General features: G+C 54.9%; 1 protein-coding gene across 1 annotated transcript; it reads right to left on the minus strand.

Annotated features, from left to right (window-relative positions):
* Nucleotides 1-1,314: 1,314 nt before the first annotated feature.
* snx33 (sorting nexin 33) lies at nt 1,315-19,293 on the minus strand. The gene is made up of 2 exons (XM_078429928.1): nt 17,520-19,293; nt 1,315-2,166 (listed from the first exon to the last, which is right to left on the minus strand). The coding sequence occupies exons 1-2, from the start codon at nt 18,949-18,951 to the stop codon at nt 1,913-1,915; spliced, it is 1,686 nt and encodes a 561-aa protein (XP_078286054.1). The 5' UTR covers nt 18,952-19,293; the 3' UTR covers nt 1,315-1,912.
* Between the last annotated feature and the right edge of the window lie 525 nt (nt 19,294-19,818).

A 19,818-nucleotide genomic window follows, 5' to 3' on the forward strand; every position in this document is an offset into this window, starting at 1 on the left:
AGGTGGATAGATTCTTGATTAATACAGGAGTCAGGGGTAATGGGGAGAAGGCAAGAGAATGGGGTTAGGAGGGAGAGATAGATCAGCCACGATTGAATGGTGGAGTAGACTTGATTGGCCGAATGGCCTGATTCTGCTCCTATCACTTATAAAAGTATAAAACTGACCATTAAACAAACTTTATATCCATAATATTAAATATTACAGAGAGCATTGTTCTATACTGCAGTCTGTGGGAAGTGTACAATGGAAGATATACAGCACACAGTGGAGCTATTTTACAGAGTATCTGCAGTGCGGTCACTCCTAGCTGGGACCCCCCTCGGACGGCCCACCACCCCTGGGGAACAGGAGGGAGGGGTGCTTCAGCTTTGCCCATTGTCACATCCCCTCACCCACCCAGTAGCAAGGACGTCAGTCACCCCCTCATGCCACCCCTCCCCTCAATTATCCCCCCTCCCCTTTCTCACTCCCCCTCACCTCTCACCCCCTCCCCTCTCTCACCCCCTCCCCTCTCTCACCCCCTCCCCTCTCACTTCTCTCTCCCCCTGCAGCTCTCCCATCTCCTCTGCTTTCTCATCCCATCCCCTCTTTCATCCCCCTCACCTCTCTCATCATCTCCCCTTTCTCACCCCATCTCCTCACCTTCCAATTACAAGCCCGGTCCCTCTACTCTAACCCTCCCCCCCACGTCCCAAACTGGAGCAGAGACAGCCCCACCCACCGTGGTGTCCAGCGATCGCCAACACCAACCCATCCCACAGTCTCACGCACACTGCAAGCTCCTGTCTGGTTACAGGTCTGTATGGAAGGTTAACTGTGCCACTAGTTAGAACACTGTACAGGACACCCCGCACTGCCAGTCAGAGGCCTAGTGATGGCTCCTGAGGTGGCAGAGGGAAGTCACCTCCTCCGACAGAGAACAAATGTAAACTTTGTAACTGGAAGAAGTGACCTCTATTGAACGAATGCTATCTCCACCCCCCCATTTAGTGTAAGTCTGATCCATGGTGTGAAGGTAAACGTGGCCAGGATCAGGTGGTGGAGATCTTCTACTGCTCCGTGCCACCAGTCCTGGCCACCAATGTATCTCCAGTGGGCCACGATGGCCACAGGGTGTGGCTGACCAGAGCTCCGTGTTCCTGCTCCCACCGTAATGTCCACTGTCCAAGCAGAGGGTGTGTGAGGCCGATGGATCCTCACAGCCCAGCTCACGTTTCACTGGTCAGCCCAGGGGCCTCCATCCGTCCCACCCTCCCACAGGCACACGCTACCTGGAACCGGCGGTCAGCGGGTGTAGGAAGAGTCGGGGGGGGGGGGGGGGGGGAAGCAATGGTCGGGGGTGGAACGGGATTTAGAAAGGTCAAAGTCACAAAAAAAATTACCAAAGATTGTAGGAGGTACTGTGGGAGAGGGGTTGTGGGAGAGGGGTTGTGGGAGAGGGGTTGTGGGAGAGGGGTTGTGGGAGAGGGGTTGTGGGAGAGGGGTTGTGGGAGAGGGATTGTGGGAGAGGGATTGTGGGAGAGGGATTGTGGGAGAGGGGTTGTGGGAGAGGGATTGTGGGAGAGGGATTGTGGGAGAGGGGTGTTGGAGTTTCTGTGGTAGAGGGATTGTAGTAGAGGGGTTGTTGGTTACTGTGGGAGAGGGATTGTAGAGGGGTTGTTGGGGGTTTCTGTGGGAGAGGGGTTGTTGGTTACTGTGGGAGAGGGGTTGATGGGTGCTGTGGGAGAGGGATTGTAGAGGGGTTGTTGGGGGTTTCTGTTGGAGAGGGGTTGTTGGTTACTGTGGGAGAGGGGTTGTTGGCTACTGTGGGAGAGGGGTTGATGGATGTGTTGTAGGGGAGAGACAGATGAAGGTGGTGGGGATCGGGGAGGTATCAGCCACGTTCTGCCGCAGGGTGACGGAGGCCCGGTCACAGCGTGTCGTACAGGTGTAGTGTCTGCTCCAGGTGCTGGCTGATCCTCTGGTAGAAGAGGATCTGTTGCTGGAGGTAGGATTGCATCATGTGTTTGAAGTCGATGACCCGCCGTTTGTGGAAATGGTTCATCTCCGCCTGGAGTGCAAAGCCCACCACCCGGCAGCGCTGCTTCATGCTGTCCACCTGCTCCTGGTCCATCTTGCCCTCCTCACTCATCCTCTGGCTGTCCTTCACCTTGGCAAAGGCACCTGTGGCAACACACACACACATACACACAGAGTCAGTCGTGTCCCCAGACCACCGCCCCACCCCATCACCGCTCAGCCACTGGACCTCAGCCCATGATGCACTGGTCAGCCCAGATACCTCTGCCCCCCAAATCACTGCCTCACCGCCCCACTCTATCACCCCTCACCAACTACCCACTCGCAACATGGCTCAATGCTTGTCCTTCCATGCCACCAGTTAAACACCCGGTTCTGGCATCGTCCAAGAAAATTGTTTATTTGCCTCTCCAGCCCCTTCTTCACAACCCGAGTTCTGAATACACTCAATGACTCTGCTTTCATAGAGAGATCACAGTGTCAGGGGGTGAGGGGGGTCACCCTGTCAGGGGGTGAGGGGGGGTCACAGTGTCAGGGGGTGAGGGGGGTTACAGTGTCAGGGGGGTCACAGTGTCAGGGGGTGAGGGGGGGTCACAGTGTCAGGGGGTGAGGGGGTCACAGTGTCAGGGGGTGAGGGGGATCACAGTGTCAGGGGGTGAGGGGGGTCACAGTGTCAGGGGGTGAGGGGGGGTCACAGTGTCAGGGAGTCAGGGGGGTCACACTGTCAGGGGGTGAGGGGGGTCACAGTGTCAGGGGGTGAGGGGGATCACACTGTCAGGGGGTGAGGGGGGTCACAGTGTCAGGGGGTGAGGGGGGTCACAGTGTCAGGGGGGTCACACTGTCAGGGGGTGAGAGAGATCACAGTGTCAGGGGGTGAGGGGGATCACAGTGTTCAGGGGGGTGAGGGGGTCACAGTGTCAGGGGGTGAGGGGGGTCACAGTGTCAGGGGGTGAGGGGGGGTCAGTGTCAGGGGGTGAGGGGGGATCACAGTGTCAGGGGTGAGGGGGGTCACAGTGTCAGGGGGTGAGGGGGGTCACAGTGTCAGGGGGGTCACACTGTCAGGGGGTGAGGGGGATCACAGTGTCAGGGGGTGAGGGGGGGTCACACTGTCAGGGGGTGAGGGGGGTCACACTGTCAGGGGGTGAGGGGGATCACAGTGTCAGGGGTGAGGGAGATCAGTGTCAGGGGGTGAGGGGGGTCACAGTGTCAGGGGGTGAGGGGGGTCACAGTGTCTGGGGGTGAGGGGGGGTCACAGTGTCAGGGGGTGAGGGGGGTCACAGTGTCAGGGGGGTGAGGGGGGGTCACAGTGTCAGGGGGGTGAGGGGGTCACAGTGTCAGGGGGTGAGGGGGGTCACAGTGTCAGGGGGGTGAGGGGGGGTCACAGTGTCAGGGGGTCACAGTGTCAGGGGTGAGGGGGGTCACAGTGTCAGGGGGTGAGGGGGGTCACAGTGTCAGGGGGTGAGGGGGTCACAGTGTCAGGGGGTGAGGGGGGATCACAGTGTCAGGGGGTGAGGGGGGTCACACTGTCAGGGGGGTCACACTGTCAGGGGGGTCACACTGTCAGGGGGGTCACACTGTCAGGGGGTGAGGGGGGTCACACTGTCAGGGGGTGAGAGGGGTCACACTGTCAGGGGGGTGAGGGGGGTCACACTGTCAGGGGGGTCATACTGTCAGGGGGTGAGGGGGATCATAGTGTCAGGGGGTGAGGGGGGATCACACCATGATCAAGTCTCCCTCCCATCACCATCTTCACTCTACGTCCTGTGGTCCAGTTTGAGACCATCTGAGCTTGAGTGCAGTCAGATACAGAGGGTTCATCGCCCCAGTGTCGGTGAGACTCAGTGATCCCTGGGGGCGGGGAGACTGGGCGGGGGGTGGGGAGACACAGAGGCAAAACCAGGGGGGTGGGGGTGGGGGTGGGGGGAGACCGGGGGCAGGGAAGCCAGGGGTTAGGGAGTCTGCCAGTGACCCATGGAGTGGGGAGACAGGAGGGGTGGGGGGGAGACAGGAGGGCTGTGGGGGAGACAGGGGGGGGGGGGGGTGGGGGGACACACCCGGGGGCAGGGGAAGCCAGGGGTGAGGAGGCTGCTTCACTCCCTCACTGCTTACGGTATGACATCCCCTTCACAAGTCCACACTGACTGCTCCAGCCTGTCACTCTTTGACACGTCTAATATGGCATCTTTTATTGATTCCAGCCTTTCCCTTCACTGACGTTGGGCCAACAAGTCAAACATTCCCTTGTTGTCCCTTCCTCCTTTGTGAAATGCTGGGGTCACATCTGCGCCCCTTCAATTCAGAGGAACAATTCCAGATGTAATGAGAACAGTCACCACGTCTGAAGCCACCTTATTCTCAACCCCAGGCTATGGATCATTGATTTCCTGGACTCAGCAGCTGTCAGCTCCAACAGTTCCCAATCCCACTGAAGCCTGGGTCTCTGCTCTTTTCCAGCAGGGTTTGTGACTCAATGAAGATGAGACAACAGTTGTAATTTGATGTCTCTGGCATTTCCTAATTCCCAATCTGAGGCTGTGCCTTCTGGTCCTAGACTCTGCCACCAGTGGAAACATCCTCTCCACATCCACTCTATCCAGGCCGCTCACTATTCTGCAAGTTTCAATGAGGTCCCCCCTCATCCTAATAAACTCCAAATCTGAATGGCTCACATTTGTCCTCACTCACCTTCCCTTATTTATCTGCAGACTCAAACACCTGCCGCCTGTTGCTATGTTCCTTGAGGTCTACTCAGCGATGCTTCCTCTCAATGTCTCGGTCCTCCATTGCCGTGTTCTGAAATGCTCCCAATTGTCTAATCTATTGCTATTTCTGGCATCTTCATATACCTCCTCCATGGACCTAATGCTATCTTTTATTTCTGCTGTCAGCTATGTTCACTGTTCACCTTTTGTACCTTAATGGAGTTTATTTTACCTGCAAATTATTTAAATGGTTGGCAATGCCTACCCACTGTCACACCCTAATCCACCACAGCAAACACTCCCCTCCCGCCCGCAGCGCTTGAATGAATGAATTAATGCTTTATTGTCACATGTGACAAGTAACAGTGAAATTCTTAACTTGCATTCCCAAGGTATGCAAATGGTCACCACATAAAGGGCACTGACAAAGTTACAAAGTATTCCATGCCCGGTCCTCCTTTATTGTCACCCCCTCCTCCCCTGCCCTCACGGCGGTCCCCCCCACGCCCGGTCCTCCTTTATTGTCACCCCCCCCTCCCTCCCTCCCCTGCCCTCACGGCGGTCCCCCCACGCCAGGCCCTCGCCCCACGCCCGGTCCTCCTTTATTGTCACCCCCCCTCCCTCCCTCCCCTGCCCTCACGGCGGTCCCCCCACACCAGGCCCTCGCCCCACGCCCCGGTCCTCCTTTATTGTCACCCCCCCTCCCCTCCCCTGCCCTCACGGCGGTTCCCCCACGCCAGGGCCCTTCTGTCCTTCCCTCAGACTCTGTTCTGCGTTGAACATCGCCCTCACGCTCAACGTACAATTCCATCACACTCTGCTAACTCTGCCTTCAGGGGCTCCTAACAACAAGATTGTCAAATAACCCTTCCACAGAAAACAAGACCTAAAATAGCCTCCTCCTTCCTCGCTGTCTAGAAAATCGCCTCATATATAATTTCATGAATTCAGCTTGCGTCTTACAGCCTTTAATTTGACGTGTCCAGTCTACATGAAGATTAAAGCCAGCCCTGATGTCTGCACCATCCTGTTCCACTCCTCTAATCTGCTGATCTTGCCCCCATTGTTACAGCCACTGAGAGGAACTCTGACCACAACGTCAGCCCTTTGCTATTTCTTGGTTTGATCCAAATTGATTCTAATTCTGTTGAGCTGGGACCATCCTCTACACAGCACCGATCTCCCCGAGAAACAGCACCGCCCAACGTGCTCCTCACAGCCCAGGTCAACCCATGGTCCCCCACCCCCCGGGGCACCGACACACCAGGGTGGTCATCTCACAGTCACAACACGGCAGTCAGTCACGTCACGGTCAGAGCGTGTCCACGGCACCATCACAACACGGCAGTCAGTCACGCCATGGTCAGAGCGAGTCCACGGCACAGTCCACAACACGGCAGTCAGTCACGTCACCGTCAGACCGAGTCCACGCCACGGCACCGTCAGGCCAGGGCGCACATCACAGCAGTCACGCCACATCACGGTCATGTCATGCCACGTGATTGTCACGCCACCGCACATCACAGTCTTGTCACGGTCACGCACATCATGGCAGTCATGCCACATCAGTCTTGTCATGATCACGGTTATACCACATCACTGTCACACCACCGTCATGCCACATCACGGTCTCATCACGGTCACGGCTCTCGTTCATTTTATTTCTACCTTCATTCATTTATTTGCAAGCCACAGTCATACAGCATGGAAACAGGCCCATTGACCCAACCTGTCCATATTGACCAGAAGTCGTTTCTCAGTTAGCCCCACCTGCCCACGATTGCCCCATAGCCACGCAATGTTCAAGACTTGTATATAAAAGCAGCAATGTAATGCTGAGGCTTTATAGGGCACTGGTCAGACAGCGTTTGGAGTATTGTGAGCAGTTTTGGGCCCCGTATCTGAGGAAGGATGTGCTGGCTCTGGAGAGGGTCAAGAGGAGGTTTACTCGCTGGAGTTTAGAAGGATGAGGGGGGATTCATAGAAACTCATCCCCCTCCCTCCCTTCCTCCCTCTCCCCTCTCTCCCTCTCTCCCACCCCCCCCCCCCCCCCTCCCTCCCTCCCTCCCTCCCTCCCTCCCTCCCTCCCTCCCTCCCTCTCTCCCTCTCTCCGTCTCCCCCCCCCCCCCCCCCCCCCCCCCCCCCTCCCCCCTCCCTCCTCCCTCCAGTTCCCGCTGCTGGTCTGGGTAGACCTGGTGCCCAGAGTCTGGGGCCAGGAACTCGGGGAGAGTTCAGCATAGAGTAAGGTGGGGTTGGCACAAATCTAGAATATTCTCTGTGGGGGACCTCGACAAATCCATCACATTCCACAGGGAACAGGAACAAAACCGCAGGGAACTGGAGAGCAGGATTATAAAGTGACAAGTGACTCAGCAAAGGGCAGAGCAGGAACCCGGGCAAACGCTGATCAGTGCGGATGGAGACAGGGCTGTGTGTGGGTACAGGCACACAGAGGCACACACATAGACACACACACACACACACGGAGACAGACCCACACACAGAGACAGACACAGGCAGAGACACACATAGACAGACACACATAGACACACACACACAGAGACAGACCCACACAGAGACAGACACACAGAGACAGACACACATAGACACACACACACAGAGCCAGACACACAGAGACAGACGCACACAGATACATAGACAGGCACACATACACACACGCAGTGACACACGCACACACACGCAGACGCACACACAGCTGAAGCTAGGTGTCTCCAGGTAAACGGTGTGTGTGACCTGTGTGGATGGAGCTGTAATCGGATCTCCCTCCCCAGCTGTCACGCACACCTGAGTTTTGGTTTAAATTTCCAAGTACGAATTGAGTTGGCAATGCAGTGGGCCTGGAGATTGTTTAAAACAGAAGTTACCAGAATGAAGTCAAGCTAGGAGCTAGTAACTGCCAGAGGGCCGAAGGGCTGGGCTCAGTCCCCCTGAGCAGTAGAGCAGGCACCAGGTCGCATCAGGGGAGCTGGTTTGTTGGACACGTAGGGACACACTTCCCCACAAACACACTCCACAATTGAAGGCTCAGGTCAACCCATGTTCATTGATCCTGCATTCCTGCCAGTCAACTCTCACCTGCTGGTCAAGAATCCGTCTCTGTTTGAAACACCCAAAGCCCCTCTACATCCTCCTTGGAGGAAGAGTTCCAATGAGTCACAGCCTCAAAGAGAATTAATTCCCCACTCGCCAGCTTCAGGGAGCAATCCCTCAAGTTTAAACAGTAACCTCCCCACTGGTCTTGATTTCCCAGAGGCAACGCCATCTTCACTCCAACCCTCAGAGGATGCTACACATGAAAACAAGTCCAGTCCACTTTCCTCATCCCCACAGACGCTAGACCTGCCCACCCAACCATTCCTCCAACAGAACCCCCCCACCACCACAACCGTTCCAGGTCACAGATGGAGTCTGGGCCTGGAACTATTACAGGACACAGCCAGCGTGAGGGTGACTGTCGACCGCACACTGTGATGTGGTCCATCACCAGGACCCCATGTACTCCAGGCAGGTAGAGGAGGTCCACCTCTGGCAGAGTTCCTGCCCCAGGACCCAGGGACAACCCTGGTCATTCACACTGTTGGTCACTGAGGGATACTCTGAAACAGTGCCAGGGCTGCACTAGACGTCTAGCCAAGAGATGAGACATCCTAATGTCTAGACAACAGCAGCAGTGCACGTCCTCATGACTGATTCACCCCTGCATCTACCGTTAGTGTTTTACACGTATCAGTGACTCACGCCCGATTCTGCAAGACGTAGGAGATCAGGTGTGTTTTCTAAACCACCCTTCCCTCCAGCAGAGACTGCTCCCTTCCTGCACTTCCTCCGTCTTGTTCCTTCCCTGGGTAGAGAGACCAGACCTGACACAAAGGGCAGGGGCAGTCTCACCAGAGCTCTATGTGAAGGTCATCAGATGTCAGTAGGGGATTGGACACATTAGAGGCAGGAAACATGTTCCCAATGTTGGGGGAGTCCAGAACAAGGGGCCACAGTTTAAGAATAAGGGGTAGGCCATTTAGAACGGAGATGAGGAAGAACTTTTTCAGTCAGAGAGTGGTGAAGGTGTGGAATTCTCTGCCTCAGAAGGCAGTGGAGGCCAGTTCGTTGGATGCTTTCAAGAGAGAGCTGGATAGAGCTCTTAAGGATAGCGGAGTGAGGGGGTATGGGGAGAAGGCAGGAACGGGGTACTGATTGAGAGTGATCAGCCATGATCGCATTGAATGGCGGTGCTGGCTCGAAGGGCTGAATGGCCTCCTCCTGCACCTATTGTCTATTGTCTAGTGGTCTCAACCTCCATCATAGACTAACCTTCTCATTGCTGTCCACATTGCATGTTGTACCTCTGACTCAGCCCTGAACAAGGTTGCATGGATCCCTCCAAACCAACACAATCCCTGCACCCGGCACTAGTTAATCAGCAAGGTGGATGACCTCACGTTTCCCCACATGCCAGGGGTTGCCCTTTCACCCAGCCCCTCTATATCCCCACTCAGCCCCCTGTGCCTCCTCCACACAACGTCCAGCTTTGTCTCATCACCATGGTACTCGGTCCCTGATGCCCGAACATGAGCTAGACGCTGAACCAGTGGGTTCACAACCAATCCCTGCCACACCCACTGGTCACAACCTCCCCATTTGTTCCTGCTTATTAAAAATACGCAACCCACGTCACCATGTTACCCAACCCCTGTTTAATTATCCTGTATAGAAAAGACTTTTAAAGTTTTATAATATAACATCGACCGCCTCTCCCTTATCAGTCACGGGAACAACCTTCAACAACACATTTGTCAAATATTTCTTGTTGAACTGTACCGGTGGGTACATGTCTGTGTGTATAACACTGGGGTACAGTACTGGTGGGGATGGGTCTGTGTGTATAACACTGGGGTACAGTACTGGTGGGGATGGGTCTGTGTGTATAACACTGGGGTACAGTACTGGTGGGGACAGGTCTGTGTATCACACTGGGGTACAGTACTGGTGGGGATGGGTCTGTGTGTATAACACTGGGGTACAGTACTGGTGGGGACAGGTCTGTGTATCACACTGGGGTACAGTACTGGTGGGGACAGGTCTGTGTGTATAACATTGGGGTACAGTACTGGTGGGGACAGGTCTGTGTATCACACTGGGGTACAGTACTGGTGGGGACAGGTCTGTGTGTATAACATTGGGGTACAGTACTGGTGGGGATGGGTCTGTGTGTATAACACTGGGGTACAGTACTGGTGGGGACAGGTCTGTGTATCACACTGGGGTACAGTACTGGTGGGGACAGGTCTGTGTGTATAACATTGGGGTACAGTACTGGTGGGGATGGGTCTGTGTGTGTAACACTGGGGTACAGTACCGGTGGGGATGGGTCTGTGTATCACATTGGGGTACAGTACTGGTGGGGATGGGTCTGTCTGTGTAACACTGGGGTACAGTACCGGTGGGGATGGGTCTGTATATCACATTGGGGTACAGTACTGGTGGGGATGGGTCTGTCTGTGTAACACTGGGGTACAGTACCGGTGGGGATGGGTCTGTCTGTATAACACTGGGGTACAGTACTGGTGGGGATGGGTCTGTCTGTATAACACTGGGGTACAGTACTGGTGGGGATGGGTCTGTCTGTGTAACACTGGGGTACAGTACCGGTGGGGATGGGTCTGTGTATAACACTGGGGTACAGTACTGGTGGGGATGGGTCTGTGTATAACACTGGGGTACAGTACTGGTGGGGATGGGTCTGTGTATAACACTGGGGTACAGTACCGGTGGGGACGGGTCTGTCGCTGTATTACATCAGGTTGTGGAAGTGCAGGTATAGTTTGATCTGCTGCCTGGACTACACTATGTGTCTGAGCTGCAGGTGCCTCTAGGCCTGCTGCAACAGGCTGCGATAACAGAGGGTGAAATATGAGCCTGTGAGGTTGGGCGGCTGCAGCAGCTGACGTGGGAGCGTGGGTTCATGAACTGCCATGTCTCCACCTCCTAAACCGGTTGTCCGAGTCTGAGCACGACCCAGGGCTAGCTGGCAATGTGTGAGGCAACTCCTTGCTGGAGCTGTTGGACACAGGGCCACCCTCTCCCCACCCCACACCTTGTCTACAGGTTCCCAACGCTTTGTACTGTGAGACTCCTCTCTGTCCCGACACCCTCCCCCCACCCCATCTAAATCCTTCCTCTCCATTTATCTGTCCAACTGTTTTAAATGTCAGAATTGTATCCACTTCCTCAGATACGGACTACCCACTGACTGAAAAGTTTGCACGAGTTCCTGCTTAAATCTCTCCCCCCTCACCTTAACCCTGTGCCCTTTAGTTTTAGAATCCTCTATCCTGGGAAATTGACTGAGTGTTCATGGCCCTTGTGATCTTGTACACCTCAATAACGTCACCACGCAGAAAAACTCCCAGCCTATCTAATCTCTCCCTGTACCTCAAACACACTAAGTCAGGTAACAATCTCTTCTGCTCCATTTCCAAATTAATGGATAGTCTGTGACAGTTGCGAAGTTAATTGTGGAATAAAAGTCAAGTGTCAATAATATGCAGGAATGAACTGTAGATGTTGGTTTATTCTGAAGATGGACACAAAGTGCTGGAGTAACTCAGCGGGACAGGCAGCATCTGTGGAGAAACCGGATGGGTGACGTTACACAAAGTGCTGGAGTAACTCAGCGGGACAGGCAGCATCTGTGGAGAAACAGGATGGGTGACCCGCAATGCTGAGGAGACTACCTAATGTCAGTAATGGTCACACGGTCCATCCCTCTACCCCTTCCACATCTCTCGGGCCAGACCCTGCTGCACTTGCAGCAGTAGGGACATGTTGCAGGGGTAGGGACATGTTGCTGGGGTAGGGACATGTTGCTGGGGGCAGGGACACGTTGCTGGGGCAGGGACACGTTGCTGGGGCAGGGACACGTTGCTGGGGCAGGGACACGTTGCTGGGGCAGGGACATGTTGCTGGGGCAGGGACATGTTGCTGGGGCAGGGACACGTTGCTGGGGCAGGGACACGTTGCTGGGGCAGGGACACGTTGCTGGGGTAGGGACACGTTGCTGGGGTAGGGACATGTTGCTGGGGTAGGGGCCGCTGAGAGCGAGGGGCAGGGTATGCACGATCGCTGGCGTTACACCAGCACGTTGCCCACAGCAGGAGGAGCAGAGACCTCATGGGCTGTGGACCAGGGAGCATTTACTCGCATCCGGCCCCACGTCCTGAGGCAGCAACGTGAGGTTCCACGCTGTGTTGTCTTTTGCAGCCTCAGCACATTCCAAACTGTTTTACAATCTGCTGTAAGCTAACAAAACAAGTCCAGTAACCGTAGTAATATAGGAAACACTGGGGCCTTCACTTCATACTGTCCTTCACTTCATACTGTCCTTCCTATGGTGCAGCGCTCCCTCACCCCCATCCCCGCCCCTCCCACAGTGGGGCGCTCCCTCACCCCACCCCTCCCACAGCACAGCGCTCCCTCACCCCACCCCCACCCCTCCCCCAGCACGCCACTCCCCCATCCCCACCCCTCCCACAGTACGGCGCTCCCTCACCCCCACCCTCGCCCCTCCCACAGTACGGCGCTCCCTCACCCCACCCCTCCCACAGCACAGCGCTCCCTCACCCCACCCCCACCCCTCGCACAGCACGCCACTCCCCCATCCCCACCCCTCCCACAGTACGGCACTCCCTCACCTCCACCCCTCCCACAGCGCGGCACTCTCTCAGTACTAGCAGTCACTAATCACTAGCTGAGCTGTTTGAGTCAGGGCGGCAGGTAAAGATTAATAAAGAGGGAAATAGATTAAATACTCAAAAGGTGATGGAGCTTCAGCATATTTACCCGAGTGGTGGAATCAATAACTGGGCGCAGGATTAGCAGGCATGGAGCTGTGCGGATCAATTAGGGGAAGCCTGCATGGATTTGTTTAAGGCAAATCCTATCTAACCAACCTGATAGACTCTGCTAATGAAGTTACGAAGTCGATGAAGGAAACACAATTACTGGGGTGTGTGTCGACTTTTAAAAGGCATTCGATTCAATGCCACGTCTGTCATCAAGGCAATGGAATCAAAGGAGCAAAGCAGCTTGTGTGGAAACCAAGCCATAAAAGGTTGTCTTTCTGGTGGGGGTGAGGTGGAGTGAGGGGCTCCCTGATCTGTGACCTGGACCACTGCTTTATGCTACAGATATGGACCACTTGGACATGGCCCGGTTTTTATATTTGTAGATACTTGGAGCAGTCGTTAGCCATGAGGGGGATGGGAATGAACTGCAATACGATGCGGGTGAGAGACGGAATGGGCTGATGGAATGTGATGTGTGTTTTTGGTAGGAAGAACGAGTGGAGGCAAAATAATCGAGGGAGCCTGAGATCAGAGAGTTGCCGCGCTGTGTGTACATAGCGTGCTGAACCAGTGAGCAAGAGAAAGTGTTTAAAGAAGCCCACTGGATCCCAGCCTCCTATAAACAGGCACAGAGGACAGCGGCAAGGAAGTGGTGAGAAGCCATCTCACTGGCTCAGACACAACCTGGAGCCTGCCCAGCTCTGGAAACAATGTGAACCTTGTGGTGAACGTACAGAAGGAATTATCTCTGGCCTACAGTGAAGAGCAGAAACATTGGGGCAGAGAGGGTTGTGAGGGATCTGATGGAAGGATTTAAAAGCAGGAAGGCTACCAATCATGGATAGAGCATTAACCATGTTAGCTGGAGGAACAGCACCTCATTTTCTGCTAGGGTAGCTTGTAACCCAATTGATCATTGAATTCTCTAATTTTAGATAACACCCCCACTCCCTCCACTGTGCCACATCTGCACAGGCACCTATTCCCCCCCTCCGCATACATTCCTTCCTCCAGCTTCACAAATCGTTACTCTTCAATCCTTTTGTCCCACACCTTCTGTCTATCTCTGACCTCTATCCAAACACCTGTCTAGAAATCCTCCATCAGCTGTATCAACCAAGAAGGGTCTCGACCCGAAACATTCCTTCTCTCCTGAGATGCTGCCTGACCTGCTGAGTTACTCCAGCATTTTGTGAATAAATACCTTCGATTTGTACCAGCATCTGCAGTTATTTTCTTACACAACCCATGACCTGCTACTCTTTATCTTGCCCCTTCTCTTGCCCAGATTTACCCCCCCCCACCCCCACAATGAATCTGATAATGGATCCCGACCCGAAATGTCACCTATCCATCTTGTCCAGAGATGCTGCCCGACCCAAGTTACTCCAGCACTCTGTGCCCTCAAATTCACTCGGACTATCTCCAACACCTCTCTTCCCTTTATTGATCTCTCTGTCTTCATCGCAGGAGACAGACTATCGACTGACATCGACTGCAAACTTACTAACTCCCACAGTTACCTGGAGTACACTTCCTCTCACTCTATCTCTTGCAAAGAAGCTATCCCTGCTCTCCATCTCTGCCACATATACTCCCAACCCAAACCAACCCCTCCCCAGGTACTTTCCTCTTTCAACCACAGGAGATGTAACACCTGTCCCTGTATGTCCTCCCTCACCTCTACCCAGGGAATTCCGGAGTCCTTCAGGTGAGACAAAGGTTCACGTGCACCTCCTCTAACTTCATCTTGTGCAGCTGATGTTCCCAACGTTTCCTCCTCTACATTGGCGAGACCAAGGGCAGACGCAACGACCATTTCATCAAACACGTACTCAGTCCGCCAAGGCCTGCTGAATCTCCTGGTTGCCAACCATTTTAACTCCTCTTCCCATTCTCATACTAACTTTTCTGTCCTGGATCTCCACCATTGCCAGAGTGAGACCACAAGCAAACTGGAGGAACAGCACCTTGTGTTGCTTACAACCCAACAGTATGAACAATGAATTCTCCAATTTTAGGTAACTACAAACTCCCTTGCTCCTTTCTTCTTCTCCTACATCCCTCCCCCAGCATCTGCAGTTCCTAGTGTCTACATGGATAGAAGTTTGCTCCTGTTGGTTAAGGTGTCAAGAACCAGGAGTGACAGAGTGCATGTGATTGGCAAAACGGGCAAAAGGGATGGAGTGTGTTGGGGTCAGTGCACTGCAGGGCAGTGCTGGACTCAGATTCCATTGTGGTGAAGTATCTGAAAAGACAGAGCCTGCAGGGGCTCTGGGAGAGAGCTGGCTCTACGTAGAACTGGCTGAAGAGCCTGCTTCCATAATGCACCACTTGGGATTTATTTACAACCTCAGAACCAGGGTGGCACAGAGGTAGACTTGCTGCCTTACAGCGTCAGAGGCTCGGGTTTGACAATAGACAATAGGTGCAGGAGGAGGCCATTCAGCCCTTCGAGCCAGCACCGCCATTCAATGTGATCATGGCTGATCATTCTCAATCAGTACCCTGTTCCTGCCTTCTCCCCATACCCCCTGACTCTGCTATCCTTAAGAGCTCTATCTAGCTCTCTTTTGAATGCATTCAGAGAATTGGCCTCCACTGCCTTCTGAGGCAGAGAATTCCAGATTCGCAACTCTCTGACTGAATTTTCTTTTCCTCATCTCAGTTCTAAATGGCCTACCCCTTATTCTTAAACTGTGGCCCCTTGTTCTGGACTCTCCCAACATTGGGAACATGTTTCCTGCCTCTAAAGTGTCCTACCCCTTAATAATCTTATACGTTTCGATAAGATCTCCTCTCATCCTTCTAAATTCCAGTGTATACAAGCCTAGTCGCTCCAGTCTTTCAACATACGACAGTCCCGCCATTCCAGGAATTAACCTAGTAAACCTACGTTGCACGCCCTCAATAGCAAGAATATCCTTCCTCAAATTTGGAGACCAAAACTGCACACAGTACTCCAGGTGCGGTCTCACTAGGGCCCTGTACAACTGCAGAAGGACCTCTTTGCTCCTATACTCAACTCCTCTTGTTATGAAGGCCAACATTCCAGTGATCCTAATCACGGGTGTTGCCTGTTGGGAATTTGTACGCTCTTCTTGTGATCGTGTGGGTTTCTCCGGGGGTACCGGTTTCCTCACACTTCCAAAAGAGGTGCTGGTTTATAGATTAATCAGCCTCTGTAATTTGTCCCTCGTCTGCAGGGTACAACTAGTGTACAGGTAATTGCTGGTCGATGCGGGCTAGGTGTATCTGTAATCTTAACTAAACTAGATCCCACATTGAAATTAATCACCTGTATTTGCCAAGTAAGATGCCAACCACAGGAACAGTGAACACAGGAGCGGGGAACACAGGAGAACAGCGGGAGAGGTGAACACCAGGGCACAGTGTGGTGAATCTGTGGAATTCTTTGCCACAGAAGGCTGTGCAGGCAAAGTCAGTGGATATATTTAAGGCAGAGATAGATAGATTCTTGATTAGAATGGGTATCAGAGGTTATGGGGAGAAGGCATGAGAATGGGGTTAGGAGGGAGAGATAGTGTAAGAAAATAACTGCAGATGCTGGTACAAATCGAAGGTATTTATTCACAAAATGCTGGAGTAACTCAGCAGGTCAGGCAGCATCTCAGGAGAGAAGGAATGGGCGACGTTTCGGGTCGAGACCCTTCTTCAGACTGAAGAGATAGATCAGCCATGATTGAATGGCGGAGTAGACGTGATGGACCGAATGGCCTAATTCTACTCCTATCACTTATGATCACCATTGCTACAGACAGACCCTGCAGGAATGGGAAAATGTTGCAGGTAAAAAGTGTGTTTGAAGTTTCAAATGTCCGCTGTGGTGGAGCCATGAGTTGTTCACCACGGATTACCGGGCCCTGTGAGGCATGGCACCGACTCCTCACCCAGTGCCCAACAGCATCTCTGCTCCAACACCTTGCCCGACCCACACACCTGCTCCCACTTCACTCCTGTTTTGTTACGTTAACTCTCCCATCATCCCTGTACAGTTCTCACTACGTAGTGAATTATTCTACAAAATTACACACTGTCCACTTTGTACAGCTGTCCCTGTGTGACACACTGCTCCTGCCCACATGTAATACAACGCACAACCCAAATGGCTCTGGATACTGGGATGTTGCACTCCACACAACCTCGTGGACAGTTCACTCAGCATCAGTCCCCATTATCTAAACGCCCCCACTGTTCCACAATTTGCCATTCCACCCTCAATAACAGGAGAAAATGAGACATACTCTACACTGACTGACTTCTGAGGGGCATGAATAAAGTGAATGCTAACATTCCCAGGGAATGCTCCCTTTTCCAGATAGAGGATTCTAAAATTAGAGGGCACAGTCCCAAGGTGAGAGAGGATAAATTTGATGGACTTCAGAGGCAACTTTTCACTCAGAGGAAAGTCTGTTTCTGGAATGAGCTGCCAGAGGAAGCTACAGAATCGGATACAATTATGAATTTTTAAAATAACATCTGGACAGATATATAATTAGGTTTACAGAGATATGGTTCAAATGCAGGCAAATGGGACTAGCCCAATATGCCAACTTAGTTGGTGTGGACCCGGTGGGCTGAAGGGCCTGCTGTAGAACTCCATGACCCTTGAAACAGTAAGGCTATACCACTACCTCCCAGTGCCCTGCCCCCAGTACCACCCTCTGCCCACGACATGGGCAGTCTCCAACAACTGCCATTGGACCAGCAACAGAAAGGCATCACTGAGTTTGTAAACTCTTGCCATGTCTACTCTGGACCTGACACACATGGTGGTGAGCCCCCATCTTTCCAAGGACAGTTGGAGGAGCAACCACCACACTGGGACCTCTGGCCAGATTGCTCAGGAGAGGCGAGATCATGGGCCAAGGAGAGAGGGAGGGGTTGGGGGAGGGGTTGGGGAAAGGCTTACCTTTCTGGACATGGATGATGTCAGGGAAGTTGGAGAGTAGGCCCTGGTACAGAGACAGCATGTCCAACATGTGGAACAGGTCGTTCTTGGGCTGCTGAGCAAAGAGCTCGCCAATGGCCTCGTAGGTCCTGCCGGTGATGGAGATGGCCCTGTTGAGGGAGACGGCGAGGTGGGGCTGGTCCATCTCGAAGGCCTGGCTGATGGAGCTGAAGGCGTTGCCCAGTTTCTGGAACTCTTTCCTGAAGCCGCCAGCATGTTTGCGGCACAGCTCGGCGGCCACGTTACTGAGCTGCAGCACGCTGTCGTCCAGCCTCTTGGAGAAGGCCTTGAAGAGGTCCACCCTCTCCTCCACCCTCTGCAGGTCCTGGTGCTCGGGAGGGGTCTGGATGGTGAGGAAGGAGTTGGCTCCCACCAGCTCGTCGCGCTCGGAGCGCCTCTTGCCCTGTTTCCAGTCGCGGTCGTCGGAGCAGGTGAGGAAGTGTTGGAAGCCGGTGTACTGGGATAGCACAGGGTGGCTTGTCATGTGCTCCATCCACAAGATCAGGCGCCGCCGCCGCTTCTCGATGAAGTCGTCCTCGAAGCGGCCGGTCGCCTGTTTCTCGGGCAGGTGGGGGACAGACACGACTGGGAACTTGTGCAACAGGCGGTTGTGCAACCAGTCGAAGTGTTTGTAGCGGCGGTACACGGGCGCGTTGGTCAAGCTGGGTGTCAGCTTGTAGGAGATGTAGGTCTTGATACCCTTGAACTTGGTCTGCTTGGTGGGCTCCTCGATGGTGCAGTGGAAGGGCCGTGGGTTGTCGCTCCACTGTGGCCCCTCAGGGCCCATGGTCACGCCGTACATCTCACTGGGCCTGAGGGCAGCGGGGACATCGCCCAGGATGAACGCCTCGCCGCCGGACCGCACGAAGGTGGAGAAGCGGTTGAAGCTCTTGCCCACGGCGCCACTGCGGCCGCTCGGCCGGCCGGTCGTACTGTCCTGCCGCTCGGCCCCGGGACGGTGTCGGGGCCCCGAGTACAGGCCGTTGGAGGAGGCGCACAGGCCGGGCTCGTCCGCCACCGTGGACGCGTCGTCCCAGTCGTCCCAATCATCGTCGTCGTCGTCGGGGTCCGGGTCGGGCCCGGGGTGGGGGCCCGGTGGGGAGACGGGGTGGGGGCCCGGTGGGGAGACGGGGTGGGGGCCCGGTGGGGAGACGGGGTGGGGGCCCGGTGGGGAGACGGGGTGGGGGCCCGGTGGGGAGACGGGGGGCCCGGCCAGGATCTCCACGTACGAGGCAGGGAAGAGGCCGCGGTGGCCGCGGCTGTTGGTTCCCTCCAGCCACCCGTCCAGCGAGGTCTGGTGGAAGAGCAGCAACTCCTCGTCCTCCCTGATGCTGATCTCCTCCGGGTTCTCGCTCTCAAAACTGTAAAGCGCCCGGGCCCTGATGCTCGACATGGCGGGGCTGTGGTGGCCGGGACTGTGGGGCCGGGGCTGGGACTGGGGGGGACTGTGGGGGCCGGGACTGGGGGGACTGGGACTGTGGGGACTGGGACTGTGGGGGCCGGGACTGTGGGGGCCGGGACTGGGACTGTGGGGTCGGGGCGGGCAAGCGCTCCCCCTCCCTAGCGCATCTTGTCGGGGCCCGGTGCCCGCTCCAGGCCGTTGCCCGTCCGCTCCCGGGACGCCGCGAAAGTTTTGCTGCCAAGTTTCGTTTCAAAGTTCGCGGCTGCCTTTTAGCTCGGAGACCGACCGACCGACCCTACCACCCCCTCCTCCTCCTCCTCCTCGACTGTCTCCGGCCCGATCGCACCCCCTGCTCCGCCGAGACGGTTCTCGACTCTCAACTTCTGCCCCTTGTTTGCAAACCCGCCCCGGGCTCGCCCCTCCCCTCCCCTCCCCTCCCCTCTCCGTCTCCGCAGCTCCCAGCGCTCCTCATTTCCGGCCTCAGCACCATCCCAGGACCGGCACCATCCCAGGACCGGGACCAGGACCAGGCGGCCCAGGCTCCGGGATCTCCCCCTCTCGCCCAACCTGCGGGCGCTCCCGCAACCCCCTCCTCTCTCTCCCCCACACACTCCTTCGGTCTCGACCCGAAACGTCACCCATTCCTTCTCTCCTGAGATGCTGCCTGACCTGCTGAGTTACTCCAGCATTTTGTGAATAAATACCTTCGATTTGTACCAGCATCTGCAGTTATTTTCTTATATTATATCTCCTCCCCGCGTTCTCCCACCCCTACTCCCGCTCACATCTCCTCCCCCCTTGAGGGTCCGGGTTGCGCGGTGTATTTCCCCTTGGGGTTGTGTGTCATTGAGCGCGGCT

Source organism: Rhinoraja longicauda, chromosome 38 (assembly GCF_053455715.1).
Source record: "Rhinoraja longicauda isolate Sanriku21f chromosome 38, sRhiLon1.1, whole genome shotgun sequence".
NCBI lineage: Eukaryota > Metazoa > Chordata > Chondrichthyes > Rajiformes > Arhynchobatidae > Rhinoraja > Rhinoraja longicauda.

Coding starts and splice junctions, on each gene's coding strand:
- snx33 (XM_078429928.1), bottom strand. CDS start 18,951: ATGTCGAGCATCAGGGCCCGGGCGCTTTACAGTTTTGAGAGCGAGAAC. Junction 2,167..17,519: donor CATCATCCATGTCCAGAAAG/GTAAGCCTTTCC, acceptor GTGTTGCCACAG/GTGCCTTTGCCAAGGTGAAG.